We start from the raw sequence: 20,418 nt of genomic DNA, 5'->3' as shown, positions 1-20,418 counted from the left end.
GGTGGACCATATTTCTATCTGTCTCTTCTGTAGTCTCTTTTACTTTTTGACTCTTTAGGCACTATCCATACCTATGGGCGGGCCGCCGATGTAAAAAAAATGATGATAAAAAAAAAATTCTTGTTTTTTCCCAAATGTATGCGCAAACGCAAAAAAAAAAAATTACGCGTGTAATTTAAAATTCCCCAATTCAATAACTTGGGCGCTCTCTCGAATACTAACGTCGCGCTGCGGTGCTTGGGTCCGAAAAGCGCTGGTCCTAAATAATTCCTAAATTCTGCAAGAGGGGGAAAAAATAGAAAAGGGAAAATGACATCCTGCTCTCGCCGCACCGCCCCTCCCCTCCCCCGCCTCCGTCGCTAATGGCGCCGGCCTCCGCCGCCCACGGCCGCGTGATCAGCTCCGCCGCCGCGCCCGAAGGTCGCCGAGCCTCCCCCCGTCTCCGCCCTGAAGGAAACCCACCTCCTTCGATCCGTAAGCACCTCCATCTCCTCCTCATTCTCTCCGTTCCACGCCCTCTCTTTTCGTTTGCGTTTCTTTCTCGATCTCGATCCCCTTCGCTAGGGTTTAGGACAGGCTCCTAGGGCTTGCTCGAGGCCACGATCTCGAGGCGGAATGGGAGCTCGATTTGCTGCCCTCGGGTTCCAGAATCACCGGTTCTAGGGTTTCTTTCCGAGGGAAGTCCGGTTTTTGATGCTCGGATTAGGCCTGTTCCTTCGATTCCCCGAATTCTTTTCCCCTTTTTTTAAGGTTTTAAGTTGATCCAAGAAGAAAGAATTGGAGAGCAAGAAAAAGATCGTTTTTTGCTTGATTTGCAGGTGATTCTGCCTTCTTTTTCTAGCACTTGGGTGGATTCTTGGGATATGGCGGACTCGGTGGATGTGGTGTTGGAGTTCTTGAGGAAGAACCAGTTTACGAAGGCTGAGGCTGCTCTGCTAGGGGAGCTTAATTGCCGGCCTGATTTGAATGGGTCCCTCCAGAGACACCTTTCCGATGAGAGAGAAAAAGTGAGAGAAGATATTGGATTTGGAGGAGCTACTAATTCGAGACAGCAAGGTGCGGGCACATGGAGCAGAGAGATGTCCAAGGAGTTTATTGTCAAGGAGATTGAAGTAGGTGGCAGTGGTAATGGGTCTGAAAGCAAGAAGGGTTTTGGTTCTAAACAGGGCCAAGAGAGTGGCTGGACGGATCTGTGCCCTTGGAATTTTGGTCCGGTTAATAGTGCTGTCAATTCAAATTTAACGGAAACTGGTGCCATTGCCAGCAACTTTGCTGAGCTCTCGATATCCAAGGAACCAATGCATCGCTGTTGTTTGTCGGCATTAGAGAGGAGGGATTCTGCTGTTGAAACTGATTCTGACCCATCTGCAGAGCAAAAGATTTCTTCTATCAGCAGCAAAAGTAAAACTGAGATTGAAGTGAAGCCCGATGTCAATCAGATTAGTGGTTCTATGGCTGACAATGCTTATGCCAAAGCCCATTTGCTGGAGAGCCTGTGGTTGAAAAGTGAGGAGCCGTCCAAGGGGTGCTCCATGACGGCAGTTTTTCCACTTCCTGTGGACAATGCCTCATCTAGTTATGATGGTGCTTCAGGTCTTGGTGATGGTAGGAAAGAGCCTAACAAGAAAGGCGAAACCAACGATAATAGAGAAGTCACAAAGGAACAGCTTGATGATGTGGGCAGGCCTTGCTTCTCAGGGAAGTCTCCAGAAAGTATAGAGCAAAGAAACACCACAAGCTTTGATTTGCCACATATTTGTGAGAACAACAGGGAAGAGTTACCAAGGTTGCCCCCTGTAAGGCTTAAGTCGGAAGACAAGCTAGTCAATCTTCATTGGGAGGAAAAGGTTGATCGCCAGGCATCTGGAATGAAGCTTTCAGGTCACGACAACATCTTTATGATTGGGTCTTTTCTTGATGTTCCTATTGGACAAGATATCAATTCTTCAGGTAAGTAGTAGTTAAGCCATCAAGCAGCTAAAGTTGATTCATTATGTACATACATGTATACATATATATAGAGAGGGAGGGAGAGAGACTTTGCTATACTTGAGTGGATCTCCACTTAGATTTGGTGATGTCTAGATTGAACGATAAGAATTCTACATTGATGATTCGAGTCGTTAGATGTGATCTATTACTTCTAGATTGCTTGCATACGAAAATCATGTGATTTAGAGACTCCTAGGCTATGCATCAAATGGTCAAAAAATTGGACAATCTAACTACCATTAAATTTTATATATATATATATATATATATATATATATATATATATATATATATATATATATATATATATATATATATGATACATAGGCTAGAGGTTCCCATATCACATAATTTTGGGCATGTAAGTAATTTAGAGGTAGTAGATCACATCCAATAGCTCGGATCAACAATATGGGACCTCCATCGTCCAATCTAAACTTGATTGGATCTAAGTGGAAATCTACTCAAGTGTAGCCAAGTTCAGCTCTCTCTCTATATATATCATGATCTATCTTATTTTATTGTGGCACTTAAAAGGGTATAATGACTATCCACTTGATTCTCGTGACTCCCTCTTTTCTCAGTTATTCTTTTCTCTATGCAACAATAAAACTAATTTTATTGTTATGTACACCGCCTTGCACTTATGCCACTTTGTACTCTCAAACTATAGATGCTGTATATTTCAGCAATGAATGCAACATTCATGAACACATCATGCATTTTAGACCACATTTAATTTCTCTATGGAAGATGATTTGTTGGAGCTTGTATCTAATTTGGTAGAAGCATAATGAGGTGAATCTTGGGTTCAGCTCCATCACATATTTGCAGCTTCCCTTAACTTTGTGTGGGAAAACTTGATCTTCTGCTCTTTCAATAGTTGATTCCAAGCAAAAAAATGTATTCCACGCTTCAGAACCTATATAGAAAGTCCCCCAATTCCAACTTCCCCAAGAACTTTGGTGCTTCTTATTTGATGCTTTTCTCTATCCCCAGCATATCAAACACAAGCTGTGTCATATGAGGACCCACCGGATGGATTATTACATTGCAAAGCATTTCATTAAGTATTGATTTAGAATATTGGATTAAAATTACTTGCTAATGACTCATGTTAGATGCCCTCCTTTTAAATATGGCAATATAACGACAAAAGAGGCTATTTTGGGTTCATGCTCTAGGAACAAGAGCATAGTGGAGGTTTAGGATCAGGTTAGTGAATCAAGGAATGATCTCATGATGGTTAATTTTCTGGGCAATAGTTAAGTTGTTGATTGAATCTGATCAGAATTTTTAGCATTTCTTTGACTTGGAGAAGGTGTTATAGCTCAAAAGTTAGGTCGGCAATTAAGGACAGTTGTATATTCAGATAGAAAGGAGACAAAAATCTTTAATAGTCTCATGTTTGATATATTTAGGGGTGCAAATGAGCTAAGCAGCTCGCAAACTGCTCAAGCTCGACTCGGTTCGAAGCTCGACTAGCTTGAATGGTTTTTCGAGTCAAACTCAAGCAGCAATATACTGGGCTCCGAGCTTAGTCAAGTATATATATTTTTATTGATATCATATTTTATTTATAATATATTATTAATTAATTATTTTAAAATTTAATATTATGTTATATTTTATTTTCATCATATTTTTAATTATGACCAAGGTTCGAATTCAAGCTCGAGTATGGCTCAATTGATATCTAAGTCGAGTCGAGTCAAGCCGATCTCGAGTATTATTTTTTTTTGTTGAGTCGAGTTCGAACTTGGATATTGAGGCTCGATCGATCTCGAGTCGAGTTTCTAGGCTGAGTATGTTGAATCGAGTCGAGTTCGAACCTTTAGCTACTTGACTAGGCTTGGCTCGATTGCACTCCTAGATATACTATTGACATATTTAACACTATTCTTCTCCTCTTCCTATTCTAGAAATTGAAGATGATGCTAGATCTAGGTTTTGATGTCACTAAGAAAACAAGGAAAAGTGACCCCTTTTAAGTCATAGCTAAAAGCTTCTTAAATTCCTACCAGAAGTCTGAAGCACTTAAAATCCAATATCTGCTCTAATTGAACCTACAAAAGTTAATGAATTAGACCAGCCAGCCAATGCAAGGTTCATCAAGTTAGGGCGAGGGTCAATGTGGACTCATGTTGAAACGACTGGTGGAGTAGGTAATCTGGTGGATTTTTAGTTACTAAAAATTTAAATGGGAAGTTTTAAGTCCATAATCATGAAGTAGATGAATTACATGTTAAGCATATTATGTTCTAAAACAAAACACATCTATGATAGATGTCCATCTCAGAAATACGAGTTTTCCTCCTTGGAAGAATTGGATCCTCCAAGAGCAACCGGATATCACTAGATAGTTGAATTGTTGAATCTCTTTTTTAGTATACTCTACATGTAGCTAAATCTCACCGAAAGTGCTATAACTTTAGAAGATTTTTTGGGTGCTTTTCTTCTCATGTCAGAGGTCTTTCATTTTTCTCTTCCCATCCCCTTATTTTTAATCTTTGGATTTTCATGCTTAGCATCTCTAAAAAATTATGTTGTTTCTCTTTTTTTATTTTTCATAGATAAGGAGTTCCGCATGATCGCCGTCTCTTACATGCTTCACTATAGATGCATGGGCAGACACTTTGCTATTGTTTCTTGGATTTTGCTATTGAATTGTTGTTTCTCATATTAAACAGATATATAGACCTCAGTCTTTGCATGAAGAACCAAGCTGCATCATAATCACCATGGAAGTATTCTTAAAAACCTTGTTATTTGATTTGCAAATTTTTAATTGTCATATGAGTACAACATTCCCCTTAGGTGCAACAGTTGATCACCTGATCAAATTAAAGGACCAATTTATCACATTAGAAAAGATTCTAAATTAGCTGGTGAGTCCTAGATCCAAATCAGGAAGAATCTAATCAATTTGCATTCTTCAATGCTCACAAATTTGGGGAATGGCTTATTAATATCTACTGATGGCAGATAATATTTTTTTCCTCTGGCTTTGGATCATGGTATGATCAGCATAGCTACAGCAAAAAGCAAAATAAAATGTTTTTTGGATGTAACTAATGGTCAAAAGGGAGCCAGGATCAAAGCCAAGTCAATTAGGAGAATTTTTGCGTTCTAGAATGATTTCTGGGATCTAAAAAAGAGAAAGGGATGGTATGGCATTTGACTCACAGTAACCTTTTAAGTTGTGTACCTATAAATGTGATTGAACATATGGAAACTTGGTTCAGCCAGATTGCTTAAAAGTCTAGGACTCCAAGCCTTGTCTAGGTACTTTTTATCGGATTGTAATTGTACAAATCATGTTTAGAAGCAGCTTGACAGTGAGTCATATGAGTTCCCATATGGCTTCTTAAGGTGACTATTGGCTTATTATGTCATTATTGTTTTCATGTTGGCTTTCATTAATAATGTAGATCTCTCCTTATGTTATGTTATAACAGAAATATAATACAAGTCATCTAGAATCATTCTTCCCTTCCCCCTTTTCCCCCAGAAGGAATGTACAAAATAGAGGAAAAGGAATTGTCTTATTTTTTCTAGTTTATTCTTTAGAAAGTAGGATGACGACTCATTGCACGATCAAATCATCTATTAGTCTATGGACCTATAATGCATCCAATTAGGCCTCGAAACCTATGGGAATCCTTTTTCTTGAAACCTTCAATGCATTCAAATAGTCACAGGAAAGAGAGACAAACAGGTGTTTATAATTAAGTGTGTTGAGTCATGGTTTTGATGTGGTAGTATCTCCCATTTGGAGAATTCTATAGCCCCCAATCGTTGTAATTTTTTATTAAAAATTAGACCATTTATTCTCCCTCCTCATTTTTATGGTATAGAGAGAAGTGGAAAGGAAGTTTTATACACCTTTGCTTATTAATTAAGCACCCCAACTGTTTGTAAAAGTTGTTGCTTTCTCGGGTGTAAAGGATCCCTGAAAACTCGATAACCTGACCAGACTATTTTATAAAAATTGTGAATATATCGAAATTAAGTTTTCGATAACCTTATTGGATTGAATTGGATTCTATATATAGGATATGATTTCTTATTGTCTCGAACTTGGATTTAGTTATGTTCAAATCTGAAAAGCCAATAACCCAAATACTGAAAAACAAATTATATATGCGGTATATGTAAATATAGGAATATGAAGAGAATTGGCTACATCATTTGTGTTAATTCCTTTTCTTCATATTTGGGTTTACACCTTTTTCTCATGCATGTTCTTCATTTGAGTTCCAAAATTCCAACTGACTTTTATATTTTGATTATGTTTCAATTAAACTAAATATAAATAGAAATTTAAATTTGTTTCAAAAGTAATTAGTTCACTTTCAAAACCAATCATTCACTTTCCATATCATGCTGTTTTCATATTGCATTCTCCCACAAACAATAGTGATAAGAGTTTTTTTAATTTTGGAAATTGTTAATCCTTGTCTAGTTGGCTCACTAAAATCATGTGCTAAATTGAATCTCAAAAAAAAAAAAAAAATCAAACCTGAACTCAGATCTGATTATCAATCGAGTTTGGATGCGGGTTTGGAGCTTATTCATTTTGATGCAGCAGAATCCAAATCCAAACTTGATTTTCCTTATCAAGTTCGGATGCGGATGCAACATGAATCTGGCCAATTCCAACCTGCTTACAACCCTATTCCTTTGAAGAAAGCTCATCCTAAATTGGTGTTAATGCTCTCTCAGTACGAGAATTAGGGTTGAGAGTGATGGTATTTTCTTTCAGTGCGAGATGAAGCAAGCCTCTATAGCCCTTTAAAGTAGAGGATTAGCAAATCAGATTGGATAAATAAAGTATTGGCCTAAGGTAGGGGTGCAAACAAATCGAGTTTCTCATGAGCAGCTTGAGCTCGGCTCGCTAAGAGCTTACTTGAGCTTGGCTCGACTAGGAAACGAGCTGAGCTCAAACATTCTGCTCATAAATAAGCTGAGCCTGAATAGCTGTCCAATTCTTATATAGTGGAAAAGCTTCGCTTGGCTTGTCTAAAGCTCGACTCAAAGCTTAGCTGAGCTAAGGTTGAGCAAGTTTTGTTGAGCTCAACTTGAGTTGGAGCCAAGCTTGTGCAGCTTGTTAAGAAGCTGAGTTGAGCCCAAGCAGCCTGGTACTCAGTTGGCTCCACTGATTTGTACCCCTAGCCTCACATTTGCAGCGGATTGATTTGCATTGTTCTATGGATATATCCAGCGATGATAATCTTTTTTTTCCCTGATAATTTTGATCATGGAAAGACCATTAATCTTCTATCCACATCTCTTTTATCGGTGCAACTAGCCATTTAGAAGGCTATTCTGGATATCCATGCTGCATGTTCTTACATATTCTTATACCATTTTTAGTTTTGGAACTCAGGTTATCTTTTGAGTTATTTAGGTCATTTGACTTCTGATAGACATTTTCAGAGATGTTGTGAATTTTAGTTGTTCTATTGTTCATTGGATAATTAAGAAATGGCCGATTTCTCCTATGAACTGGATGGATTTATGCCAGAAGCGAACCCTTTATTTTGTATTTTGAGGCAGTAGCCATCCTTGTTTGAGTTAGCCATATCAAGGTTTTTAGTCCGTTTTTTTTTTTTTTTTTTTAACTTTTCACTGGTTCTCTTTTTTCACCCTCCAAAGGAAGACCCACTCTCCTCTCTTCTTTTTTCCCCTTCATATTTTTGACTCCAAATCCTGATAGATGATCCTGCCTTTTTTTTGACCTTCTCTTGGTGTTGATTTCTCAAGAAGTCTGGTAGGGTTTGCTTCTTTATGTCTCCTTTGCTTATGATTAGATATTCCATTTAATTTGGTGTTTGAGCCTGTATTATTGTGTGCTCAACTAGAATATATGCCCATTCTACACTGTCTAGACTCTAGAATATTTTCAAGCTTTTCTTTGTTGATCTTTCCTAAAGAAAAAACTTTTTTGTGTTGATCTTTAGTGAAAGCATGAGTGGTTCTATGTCTGTTATTGTCACATTTCTTTCTGGCAAATCATCTGTTTAAGCATTTATTTGTTTTTTTGCTTCATGCTCACAAAATCATAGTGTGACAACAGGTGGGAAACGAACAATTGGAAGCAGCTGGCTATCTGTAAGTCAAGGAATTGCTGAGGATACTTCTGATTTGGTATCTGGTTTTGCTACTGTTGGTGATGACTCAATTGATTACCCAAATGAGTACTGGGATTCTGATGAATATGATGACGATGATGATGTTGGGTACATGCGACAGCCTATCGAAGATGAAACCTGGTTTCTAGCGCATGAGATTGACTATCCAAGTGACAATGAAAAGGGAACAGGTCATGGGAGTGTTCCTGATCACGAGGAGCGGGTTCCAAGAAAGGATGAAGATGACGAACATTCTTTTGCTGAAGAGGACTTGTACTTGTCAGGCGAGCAGTATTTTCATTCAAAAAACATTAAACAAGTTGCTGGTTCGGAGGGGCTGATGGAACTTAGAATGTCTGAAAAGTATAGAGCGGATGAAAATGATTTGATGGCTCAGTATGATGAACAATTGATGGATATTGAAGAGCTAAATTTGATGCGGGCAGAACCTGTTTGGCGGGGCTTCGTTACCCAGGGCAATAAACTAGTTAGGTTAGGGAACGAGAAAATCCTCCATGAGTGTGAACAAGGTCAACCTGTTGATCCTTTCGCAGAAAATGATCAGCATGGTTCAGTCAGGTCAATTGGCGTGGGTGTAAACAGTGATGCTGCTGACATTGGGAGTGAAGTCCGTGAAAGCTTGGTTGGAGGGAGCAGTGAGGGGGACATAGAATACTTTCATGATCATGATATTCGTATAAGTAGCGGACGGCATTCTCAACATGATACAAACCAGAGCCGGTTGAATAGTTCAAAGAAGGATAAAATAAGGGGAACCGAGCAGGATCCAGATAACTTTATTTTGGCTTCTGAAAATGGTAGTTGTCCACCAGATATGAGTTATATTGATGGTGGATTTTCTTTTCCACCCCCAGCAAGAACTGGAGATATGTTGAAGGCTGATTCTGGTAAGTCTTTATGGTCAAGCAGGGGTAATGCGATTGTTGGTGATGATGCTAATGAATGTGCAAATGGCATGGTTACGGAGGATATTTGTGCCACTTGGAGGCGAAAAAGTAGCGACTCTTCTCCTGTTAGGAGCCTTAGAGATGAGAAAACTTCTGATGCTGTTAGATCATCAAGAAATTCAACTGCATCATCTACCTCAAACTATGCTTATGCTGAAAGAGAGGACCTCGAGAAAGGACGAGAGTACAAAGCAAATGATGCAAGAGAAGAAGACCCTGGGACAACACTCGAGGATGAAGAAGCAGCTGCATTGCAGGAGCAAGTAAGACAGATACAAGCTCAGGAGGAGGAATTTGAGACTTTCAATCTTAAGATCGTGCACAGGAAAAACAGGCATGTTTAACTTCATATTCTGACTAGACACCATACTCTGACTTGATTAAAGATTTATGTATTTGTTGTTTTCATGTATGTTAGTTTGCTTCATGGCCTGTTTTGGATGCCTTACCATTCTCTCTACGGGATATATTTTGTATAAGTGAAAATTGCCAAAGTAGATAGAAGAAAAGAAGAGAGCTGCAGGAAGAGTAGGCAGTTGCTCCCACAATCCTGAGTTTCTCGGGATACTGGAATCCATCTAAGAAGATGATTTTGGTATCCCATAATACTCAGGATTACTGGATCAGTGGGCTTCTACGAACCCCATACCCACCCCAAGAAAATAAAGAAAATAAAAAAGAAAATCATTCTCCTGCCTTTCTTTGGACCTCCCAAGATATCACAAGCTGGTTAGCCATCCAAACAGGCCTCTGATGCTAACATATCTTGAAGTTGTTCAGAGAACAACCTATTATCTTCACTTTTTCCTCTTATATTCAAAAAATAGCTTACTGTTATTTAGTTTGCATTTTTTTTTTTTTTGGTCTAATGTTGTTTTCCTCCTGCTTGTCTACAATTTACCAGAACTGGCTTTGAAGAGGATAAAAATTTCCATGTCGTTTTAAATTCAGTAATTGCTGGACGTTATCATGTTACTGAATTCTTAGGATCAGCAGCATTCAGCAAAGCTATTCAGGCGCATGACTTGCACACAGGCATGGATGTTTGCATGAAAATTATAAAGAATAACAAAGATTTTTTCGATCAGAGCCTTGATGAAATCAAGCTTCTGAAATTTGTTAACAAGAATGATCCTGCTGACAAGTATCATATCTTGCGCTTATATGATTACTTCTATTACCGGGTGAGTGTTTTTTTATTTGTTCTGGTGCTTATTAATGGTGTTCCAGTTCAAGTTGAATGATAGATTTCAATCAGTTTCTCACTGAATTTTTTGTCTTAATGAGTCTCATTTACCAAATAAAACTACAGTTCTATCTGTCATTCAGTGTCAATATTACATTCGTTATGCAATACTTAGTTATGCTTCAGAATATTCATGGTATGTTCTTTTGTTAATTTGAATAACTTCATTCTTTCTACGTTTTGTCAAATTTAGGCTATATTTCTTGGACAATGATGTCATTCTGACTCGCTTGGTGCATTTATACTGTAACCAGGCAATGGTGGGCTCTGGCCATGCCTGGGTCTTCTAGGCCACTCATTTTCTTTTGATATAATGCCATGTCTCCCTTCTATCTTGCTGTGGACATTTGGTCTTATGTTTCACAGGAAATCCATCTCTTGCCTAAAGTTTCCATGGCTGTTAATTCTCAGCAACCAACCATAGAGGGTTAACATCATCCTACAAGTGATCATGAAAGCTCTGAGAATTAGATAGGTCATGCTTTGATTTCTAGAGCTGAACCCATTTTAATGGGTGCCTGTCAGGTTTAGGTTTATGGAGGTCATCTAGGCGTGCCTTGCTTTATTAAAACCTTTAGTGGTATGATCTATTATTGAATACATGAAAAGTGGGTAGAAAGAAATAGATTAATTTCTTCATATATATGACTGTGTCTAAATCAATCAATTGGTACAATATTAAAGGGAGATAGCAAGAGATATCAAGCTTATGCTTATTATATGCATTATTCAGCAAGATATGGTCAATTGATTTTATAGTTCAATGCATGTTTTTAGAATTATTGCAATATCCTTGCTGTTAATGAATCTTAAGTGATCCACATCTTCAGTTTAACTTTATTTTAGCTACATTATTATTTGCCTCTATGCTGAGTCTGAATAATCATTTTCCTTGCTTATCAGCTTTTGTTGTACTGTCAGCAGTTTTACATTATTTATGTTACCTTTCTATATCATGTCTTGAGACATGATCTTTCACATGAATGCATCGCGAAATAATTCATTACGACATTTATTCAATAGTGTCACAAACCCACAGGCCCTAAATAATTTAACCATCTTGCATTATTTTTTGCCATATCGTGCTTTTACTTTTGTTATATTCATTACATTGTACTTACCATAATTTATCATTGTAGTTAGTGGAGAGAATAAGAATCAAGTATGAAAATACCCAGCAAAGATCAATAACTTTGAGATAGACAGTTCAACCAAAGAGGGTACTAGGCCTTATTCGGTGCTCATATTTACAAAAGCAATGCTTTCTGAGTTGAAGAAAATCATATTAATTTCCTTAACAATATCTAATTATCGACTGAAGTATTTTCAGCCTCCAAAGCCTCAATCATGCCAAGGTTTAGAATATGTGGATTGTGTAAATATTGGTCTAAGCATCATGATAAGGTGTACCATGTCATGTCATTGCCTTTGTCACAAACTGGTAAAACATATGGATGAGATACTTTATATACTAGTCTGGTTTATTAAAAGTTGTTTGAAAGTGGTAGGTAAACATCTTTAATCATATAGACCCAAGGTCGGCGGTATCATTCCAAACTGCCCAGTTTGGGATGTACTGAGCCGTACTGAAGGCGAACCAGGACAATTCCTGCTTTCAAATCGAGAAACCGGTGAAGGAGGGGAAGAGGGAGAAGGAGAGGAAAAGAGAGAAGGGTGGGGGGAGCTGAGGGATGGAGAGGGAGAGGGTGGAAAGCAGGGAGAGAGGGGGGGGAATGATGGCGGAGGGAGAGGGAGAAGCCTTCAAATCGAGAAACCGGTGAAGGAAGGAGAAGAAAAGAGAGAAGGGTTGGGGGGGGGGACGGATGGAGAGAGAGAGGGTGGAAAGCAGGGAGAGAGAGGGAGAATGATGGCGGATGGCCGGGGAGGGGCGGAGGAAGGGCTCCGCACTTCGGTTCCTCAGTTTCGTCCGAAATAGGGGTCCCGGAGGGAGGTCTTTTTATTTTGAAAAAATAAGTGAAATCGGCAAGGGGTTGCTTGTTTTTGTCTTTCTGAAATTTGTCTCTAAATGCAAATAATCTTTGGAATTTTTTTCTGATCCAATGGACTCTTCTCATCTTTGATACTCTATGATAAACTTCATATTTTGGTTCTTGATTAACTGCTGATGTTTCTGTAATCAGTTCTTAGGCAAACGGGGTAAGCATCACTAGTTAAATACTCCACGTCTACCTAGTCTGTGATGATCACCCTGTGAAAATTGATATTCATTCTTTCTGATCTGAACTGTTGCTTCACTACACTGACGTCTGATTAGCTGATTTTATGAATGAGCAGGTGATTTTAAGCTGTGAAGTTGCATATTTCTTTTACTTTGCTGTTGACTCTTTTTGTTGAAGTCTGTTTAATATTGTGCTTTCATTTCGCATATTATTCAGTCTAGAATATCTTTGATGTCTAACATGTTTGATCTCATAGCCCTTCTTGTCATTCTCTCCCTCTCCATCTCCTCCCCCCCCTCCCCCCCCCCCAATCTATCTGGTCAGTGTTTGCCTCCATCTCCACTTTTCCATTAAAAACCCTATAAAGTAATCCTAGTTTAATGGTCAATATTTTGCTTCAAGTTATCAAACTTCAGCGTGCTATTTGTTTTATTTCTTTCTTGGTTTTGTTTTTTAGCTGATTCTCTTGACTTTTGCAGGAACACTTACTGATAGTTTGTGAACTTCTCAAGGCAAATTTATATGAGTTTCACAAGTTCAACAGAGAATCTGGAGGGGAGGTTTATTTTACAATGCCAAGATTGCAGGTTGTATGCCACAAGTTTACTGCCCCAACCTTGAGATTCACTATTTACAGTTTTTACTCAATATGTACTTAACACTTTCTTAAATCTTGAAAATATTTCATGTGCAGTCAATAACTATCCAATGCTTGGAGGCACTTCAGTTTGTGCATGGTCTTGGTCTTATTCATTGTGACTTGAAGCCTGAGAATATATTGGTAAAGAGCTACAGTAGGTGTGAAGTAAAGGTCATCGACCTTGGTAGTAGTTGCTTCGAAACAGATCATTTATGTTCTTATGTACAGTCACGATCCTATCGTGCACCTGAGGTTATTCTAGGCCTCCCTTATGATAAAAAGATAGATATATGGTCACTTGGATGCATCCTGGCTGAACTTTGCACAGGAAATGTAAGTTTTTAGAGCTGTCTAGTTTAAATTTCTTCTATATCAGGTACTTTATTTGGTTGTGCCCTGTTTAGGTCAAAAAATATATGTAAGTTTAAATGCACCATTTTCATGTTCTGTCCCATCACTTCTTCATAATTTTAGGCATTACATGAATGTTGCCTCTCTTTAACTTTTCCTAGGACATTAAGAAGAAGACATTGGCTTTGAGTAAAAGTTTACACGTCTTAACATACTCTAATGTAGCCCGCTATGGAAGAAAACGTTCTTTTCAGCATGCATGGAATTTTAGCCGGTCTTATATTATCGCTACTTTCTGCAGGGGTTCACTTAGTTGAATTTTGCTGCATATCTCCTGAAACAACTAACTCTGTGCTTCATGCTGGGAATTTATAAGTGGCTTACCATGTACTATTACCATATCATTATTTGCATATCATACTGTATATATGTGTTCCTTGGAAGCTATTGCCTATGCAAAATTCTGGCATTTCTTTTCAGGAGGGAGTGCCTCTTTTTCTGATGTTTGTTATAATGCTGGCGACTTTGACAGTTTTGCTTGTTAAAGAGGAGGTCCAAAAGGAACGTCCTTTCAACTAACCTCATCTAAAACCCTCTTCTTCTCAATCCAGCTCCCTCATTGCGTGCTTTTGTTTGCGTGCTTTTGTTCATCATATACCTTTCATAGAAATCCCCACTTCAAATTTCTCTTTGAAAGCTGAATAGAAATTCCTAGGCGCAAAATGACTTTTATAGCGAGGAAGATGCTCTCAATTTGTCAACCAAAAGAATTATTTAAAAGAAATATTGATCATATAAGAACAATTTAAGTTTGATCCCTTGGGAGGCCTATTTATATATTAGTTATGAGTTATGACAGCAGGTAAAGGGAAATTGTTCATTTTTTGACAGGTTCTCTTTCAAAATGATTCTCCAGCAACACTACTTGCACGTGTGTTAGGAATTATAGGCCCTATCGACCAGGAAATGCTTGCGAAGGGCCGGGATACATACAAATATTTCACAAAGAACCACATGTTATATGAAAAGAATCAGGTTTGAATTCTTTCTTTTAGATGACCTGTTTGTGTGCTAAGAGTGAACTGCTGCAAATTATTTTCTTCAAGTGTCATCTCATTTCTGCAGCAGGAGTGCATTAAAACTAATAGTTTTAATAGCTGAATATGTTATTGTTAAACTTCAAAGCAGCCTATTGCATTGGTGTATATGTAGTTTCTGGAGACAAAATACTAGGAGCATCTCTTCCAACCAAGGTTTGCCATCTCGGTACCAAACCCTGTACCGGTGTCACACTAGCACAATGTCGGTACGGTATGGTTTGTAATTTTTTTGGCAGTATCGGTACGCCATCCATACCGGATACTGGTACCGAATTGGTATGGAACGGTATGCTCCATATCGTCCGGTTCGGACCAATATGGCATACCATGCTTCCAATCTCCCTATTATTTTTCTGTTAATTGTTATGACTTGACATTGTATGTCTAGGGGCTCTGGAAATTGGAATTGTTTAGTTTGTTCTTAAAATGGACTAGTATCCTTGATGAAGTTATTTGCATCTTGAGTGAGATGTAGTGCATCTGTGTATTTTTTTTTTGGAAGTAGCTGTCATTTTATAGAAGTTTTGACGTCTGTATCACTTGTCAGTATGCATATCAGTCACATCGGGAATCTTACTTTATGAATAAAATTCTTTCCTTCTGTGTTATGATATTATCTAATTTTCGAGTTGTTTCACCTCCCTTCGTTTCAGGAAACCAATAGGCTAGAGTATTTGATTCCAAAGAAGACATCCCTGCGCCATCGGCTTCCTATGGGTGATCAAGGTTTCATTGATTTTGTTGCTCATCTGCTTGAAATAAATCCAAAAAAGCGTCCATCAGCATCTGAAGCATTGAAGCATCCATGGCTCTCCTATCCTTACGAACCAATATCGTCATGAACTGTGCCTGGTGAATGTCTTATTCTGCTGGAGAATATTTTTCCTGCCTCATTAGCACGTGCTGAACCGCGACATATGAAGATTGCAGAGCCGTTGGATTCTACCGAGCTGGATAATCATATCAAAGAAGCATCAGCCTCTGAAAAAGCTTGGGGCCGTATCTTCTCGTGGATTCGCTGCTTAGAAGGCGGTAGGTGCCAACAGTCCCCTTGGTGCTGTGGAGCTGTGTTGTAAGCTAACTTGTTTTGTTTGTTGTAAGCCAGAATGTAATTGGGAATCAGTGCCTTCACCTGGAATAGGACTGCCCTGTTGTATATGATGTGATTATTATTTGAGGCGTTTGCAATGTTGGTTGTGCCCTGGTTCCGACCTGTTTCTTTAGATCACCGATATAGGTCATGTTAATGGTTTCTTTCTTTCTTTCTTTTTCTTTTTTCCTTTTTTTTTGGAACATTGGCCCAAAGTGTATCATGGGTATTATTTGTTTTTGTGGAACATCATAACTGCAACCATCATGGAATGAGCGGTGAGCGTTAAGACGTCTAAAGTGAGTTTTCTCCATCCCAATTAATTCAGTAATTTTGTATTCTTTTTTTTTTGAAAAAAAATATGCTGTGGGTTAAGTCATTTTAGGGTCCTAAAGTCTTGAATCATATGGTGTAGGTGCATATCATATGTGATGGAAAACTTGCTTTTCAGAAAGCAGATACCACGGGCTTCCAGAGTCTCCATCTAGTGGAATTCCTTGAGGTCGCTTTGGAGCTGTGTATGTGCGGTTACTTTGTTGGCCAAGAAGAAAGGATCATTTGCAGAAGCAAAAGATGGGGCTCATAAACACCCGTACAAGCCGGTCTTATCCGGATCTCAGACCGAGGGGGGGCAGAGCTTGGGAACTATTATTTGATGGTTTGGACCGTGATGTTGCCTGCACAGCGAAATAATAGAAAAGGAGAGGATTGAGAGCAAGAATAGTCGTGGCCAAAGACTTGTAGGCTTTGTCGTCAATCATAGGAATTTAATCATGCAGTGTACCAGATGCAGCCGGTGCCGCGTACGCCTGATCCGCAAGGTAGCGGCGCAGGAAGGGCAGGTTCGGGAGGCCCCGTGTTTCACGCATCGCCAGGCCGAGGACGCTGAGCACAGGCATCAACCCCACAATCGCCGATCCGGGGCGAAGGCGGAGTGGCTCGACGGAGTTCGCGGACTGCGTGTGTTCATTTCGGTAGCCACCCATGGGAGCCCGAGTTGCTTAAAATAAGATTTTTTTTCATCACAGCAGCAAAACATTGGAGTCGTGGAGGTTACGCGAAAGGTCCCAAAAAAAAAAAAAAAAAAACCTCCATGCAAAATGGTACCCTTTCTTCGGAAAACCACTGATTTTAAGATAAATTTGATAAGAAATAGATTGCGCTTGGAATATATGATCTAAAAGAGCACCTTGTTCGAAAGTCAAGTGACGCCATGTTCCATCAATCGCTACTCAAATCATACGCATTAGCGTCGCTAAGATTGCTCCTTAATAGGAATCATTTTAAGCCTTTGCTTACGTGAAATAGCTCAATAACAGAATTTGGAGCTTTTTGAAAATTGTGAATTCACTTAAATATGAACAAAAAAAAATGATAATTTTACAGATTAATTAGAGCTACGAATAATGACAGGATCATTGCTGCCTATTGTACAGAATGTTTTTTTTTCTTTATTTGTTACATATACAATTATACATACAGCGACAGCAGAGAATCCACTTAGGCTGTAGTAACATATACCATAAAGTATTCATCTTCTCTGGTCGGTGCCTCGGCATTCATCCTCCCGGGCCAATGTTAGCATTTCCGTACAAAACTGGTCATCCGGCTTCGACCACAGAGCCTGATCAAAGAGAATAAAACATCGCAAGTTTTAAGCGATTGCTTCAGCTCAAAAAGTGGAATCAAACAGAGCACATGAAATGAACAAAACTGATCAGGACGATCTGCAACTACGGTCAGGACCCAGTAAGATTATATAGCAACACCATAAGTTTCTTGGTTTAAGTGCATGGAAAAGTACAGTCCATCTCCTCCATGCACAAGTGTTGATGTGGTCTAATTATAGTAGTACAAGCACATGATAATCTAAATGGATACCGGGGTCTAATCGGTCTGCCTGAATGTTTCAATGCTCATAAATACACTAGAATCTCAGGGGTAGAGAACAAGGTGAATGTCACGCCGCGGCTCGAGCTTGCGAATCGGGTGGTGCAACCACCATATGTTTATAAAATATAATTTTTACAAGCATGCAATGGATCTCAATATGATATCATAAACATACTCAAAACAAATTAAGTAATAATATAAAAATTTTATTTTATTAACTAACTCAAACTTTAAATATCTCATAATTTTAATATTATTTTAAGATAATACATCAATTTAAATAAACTCTAATTTAAGATAATATGTGCCAAAGTTCTGCTAGTCGCTCTTACATATTGAACCCTGATAAGATTAGTTCTTTCAATCTATGAAATAAAAATTTATATAATGAGCTAGGCAATTCAGTAAACAATAATTACTTTAGCTAAATAAATTAGTTAATAATTTATAAAAAATAAACAAATATACAATTCTATCTTGCGAATTAAATCTTTCAGACAAAATTTAAATTTCTATTCATGAATTCTAATTTTTTCAATTATTCAATTCATCTTGTTAATCTTGAGCTATGACCACATATTTTTTATGGCAGAGCCATAACACCGTGCATTTTCTTGCAGTAAGCTGCACATCATCTTACAACAAAGTCCTTTGGGACCGCGTATCTACTTGCAATATGTCACGCATCATCTTGCAACATAACCTCCAGGACGAATCACGTGCTCATATATTAGCCCCTATTTAAAAATTATATTTATATCAAACTTTATCATGATTATTTCGAAAATAGAAATCTTAATTCTAACACCTTTGTAGGACCGACCTAATGAAAGCGCCCGACCCCCCGGCTGGTCCGATCAAAGTGAAATTTATTCGATCATGATTGCACTAAGATACAGAAGTTTCGATAGAGATTCAGGGTGACCAGTTCTAACAATGTTCGGGAAGGGCCAAAGTGGGCTGACATGCCACCCACCGAATATAGATCAGGACCCTTCACTAAGGTTGTTCTAGAATTACGAAGAGAGGTACCATGCTAGATCCAACATCTCTAGAGGGAGAGTAAAGAGAGAAAGTTCAGTAGAGAAAAAAATAAGAGAAAAAGAATGGGGAAGAGAGAGGAAAGAGAGAGAAAGCAAGTTTCTCTCTCTAACCAAGGAAGAGGAAGAAAAATGGTGGTTGCAGGTGATGCTTGGAGTCATAAGACCCACGCCTGGCCAATAGGCTGTCGGCGGCAACAGGCTGCGGCGATGCTGCAACTGATCAAAAATAGGGGATCTGACCTCTTAAATCATGAAACTAAGGTGTCCCCATGGCCGGAACTCCGGCCAAGGCCATAAGCCATCGTGGAGAAATAGAGGGAGGCCTCGGCGACAAGTATCGGTGGTGGAACCTGCCAGAAACAAAAAGAAGCAGGGGTCAACTTACCGAAACAAGCGAAATAAGGTATCACCCTTTTCCACCAAAAATTCGGCGATCACTAGCCTAATCAGAGCTCCTGATGACCGTGAAAGAAGGTAAAAAAGAGTAGCTCAAGGGAGGCCAGGTTCCTACCTGATTTCCGGCAAGGATTGGCCGCGGGCAATGGTGAGAAGGCATATAACACTCAAAAAGAAGAATCAAGAAAAATGCCAACAATGAGCTTCGATCGAGACCGATTATGGTGAGGGTGAGAGAAGAGTGGAAGAGGGCCTCTAAAAAGGCTTGGCGGGACCAGAATCCGATTGGGAGTCTCTTCCCTCCAGGCACACGACACGTGTTGAATTTTTTTTTCTTTTTTATTTGGGCCAAAAATGACTAGGCCGGTCAAGTGGACCGGACCCAGTACATCAATCAGGAGAATAAAGTTCTAAAGAGGAAAACACATACACTTAGGTACAGAATATAACATGCTTCTCCCTCTGAAATTTAATCTCATGCATCAGTGTACAGAGAGCTGAATGCCTAGTTGGTCGAGGAGGCAATGGTTAGTCATAGTGCAGCAGGGTCATGGCATGGAGTTGGAGCCTTGGAGGTCTCGAGGGGATTAATTTTGGATATGGCAACAGTCACGAGGACATACATGGGTGCTCAAGGATTCCCATGGATCGAGGAGGGGTGCAAACAGTCCCCTAGGCCCTTTGGTACAAGCCCGCCATGGCGTGACTATGGGGCAAGGCTGCGCCATGCTCAAAGATTAGTTGAAGGTGGGGATTTCCAATAACTTTTTACCTTTGGAGAGTTGCCGGGGCCATGGACCTGCTTGATTTATGCAGTAGAGCATAAAAGCGAGAAGGAACTAATTGGCCAAAGTTTTGGCCTACTCTAATAGGCAAGTCTCATGAGTATTTTAGTATGATGTCTCGCGAGAATCATAGGAGTCGATCAACCAAGAAGCACATTTGTCTTGGAGCTGGGCCAAAGAACAAAAATGGTCATGCAGAGGAAAAGATAGTGTGACATAAGGATTTGATGGTCATAATATTTATAATATTTTATTGATGTGTCGATTTGGATGCCAGTACCATGATGATGCAATGGTCAATAATATTTATAATATTTTGTTGATGCGTAGATTTGGATGCCAATACCACGATAATGCCCAGTGATAGGCGACCAAGCCATGGACAAATGATGTTGGGTGGCATGGCCATAAATCTTAGTGGAACCTGGGAGGACTTGGACATGCACGATCAACCATAGCTTTTAAGGGCTGCAAAGGGTGTTGGATTGATGGTTTGGCAAAGAAACACTAAAGCATGGCTTTGTATTGTTGTGCCATGTTGATTTGGTCAATGTAGTCTCGTAAAATGGCAGGATGAGAAAATCAAGTAGAAGAAAGATG

At 39.1% G+C, this 20,418-nt stretch overlaps 1 protein-coding gene across 2 annotated transcripts; it reads left to right on the top strand.

Annotated features, from left to right (window-relative positions):
• Positions 1 to 234: 234 nt before the first annotated feature.
• LOC103713099 (serine/threonine-protein kinase ppk5-like) lies at positions 235 to 15,834 on the top strand. Of its 2 annotated transcripts, XM_008799900.3 has the most exons (8): positions 235 to 474; positions 819 to 1,950; positions 8,072 to 9,428; positions 9,999 to 10,278; positions 13,000 to 13,107; positions 13,215 to 13,493; positions 14,403 to 14,546; positions 15,265 to 15,834. In XM_008799900.3, the coding sequence occupies exons 2-8, from the start codon at positions 864 to 866 to the stop codon at positions 15,451 to 15,453; spliced, it is 3,444 nt and encodes a 1,147-aa protein (XP_008798122.2). In that variant the 5' UTR covers positions 235 to 474; positions 819 to 863; the 3' UTR covers positions 15,454 to 15,834. The 2 variants fall into 2 exon arrangements, 1 of the variants encoding a protein (XP_008798122.2); XR_005512108.1 differs by lacking the exon at positions 15,265 to 15,834 and having other exon boundaries at positions 13,016 to 13,107.
• The last annotated feature ends 4,584 nt before the right edge of the window (positions 15,835 to 20,418 follow it).

Source organism: Phoenix dactylifera, chromosome 6, assembly GCF_009389715.1.
Source record: "Phoenix dactylifera cultivar Barhee BC4 chromosome 6, palm_55x_up_171113_PBpolish2nd_filt_p, whole genome shotgun sequence".
Classification (NCBI taxonomy): Eukaryota; Viridiplantae; Streptophyta; class Magnoliopsida; order Arecales; family Arecaceae; genus Phoenix; species Phoenix dactylifera.
The sequence above is the reverse complement of the archived record's forward strand: the minus strand, read 5'-3'. Positions and strand labels throughout refer to the sequence as shown.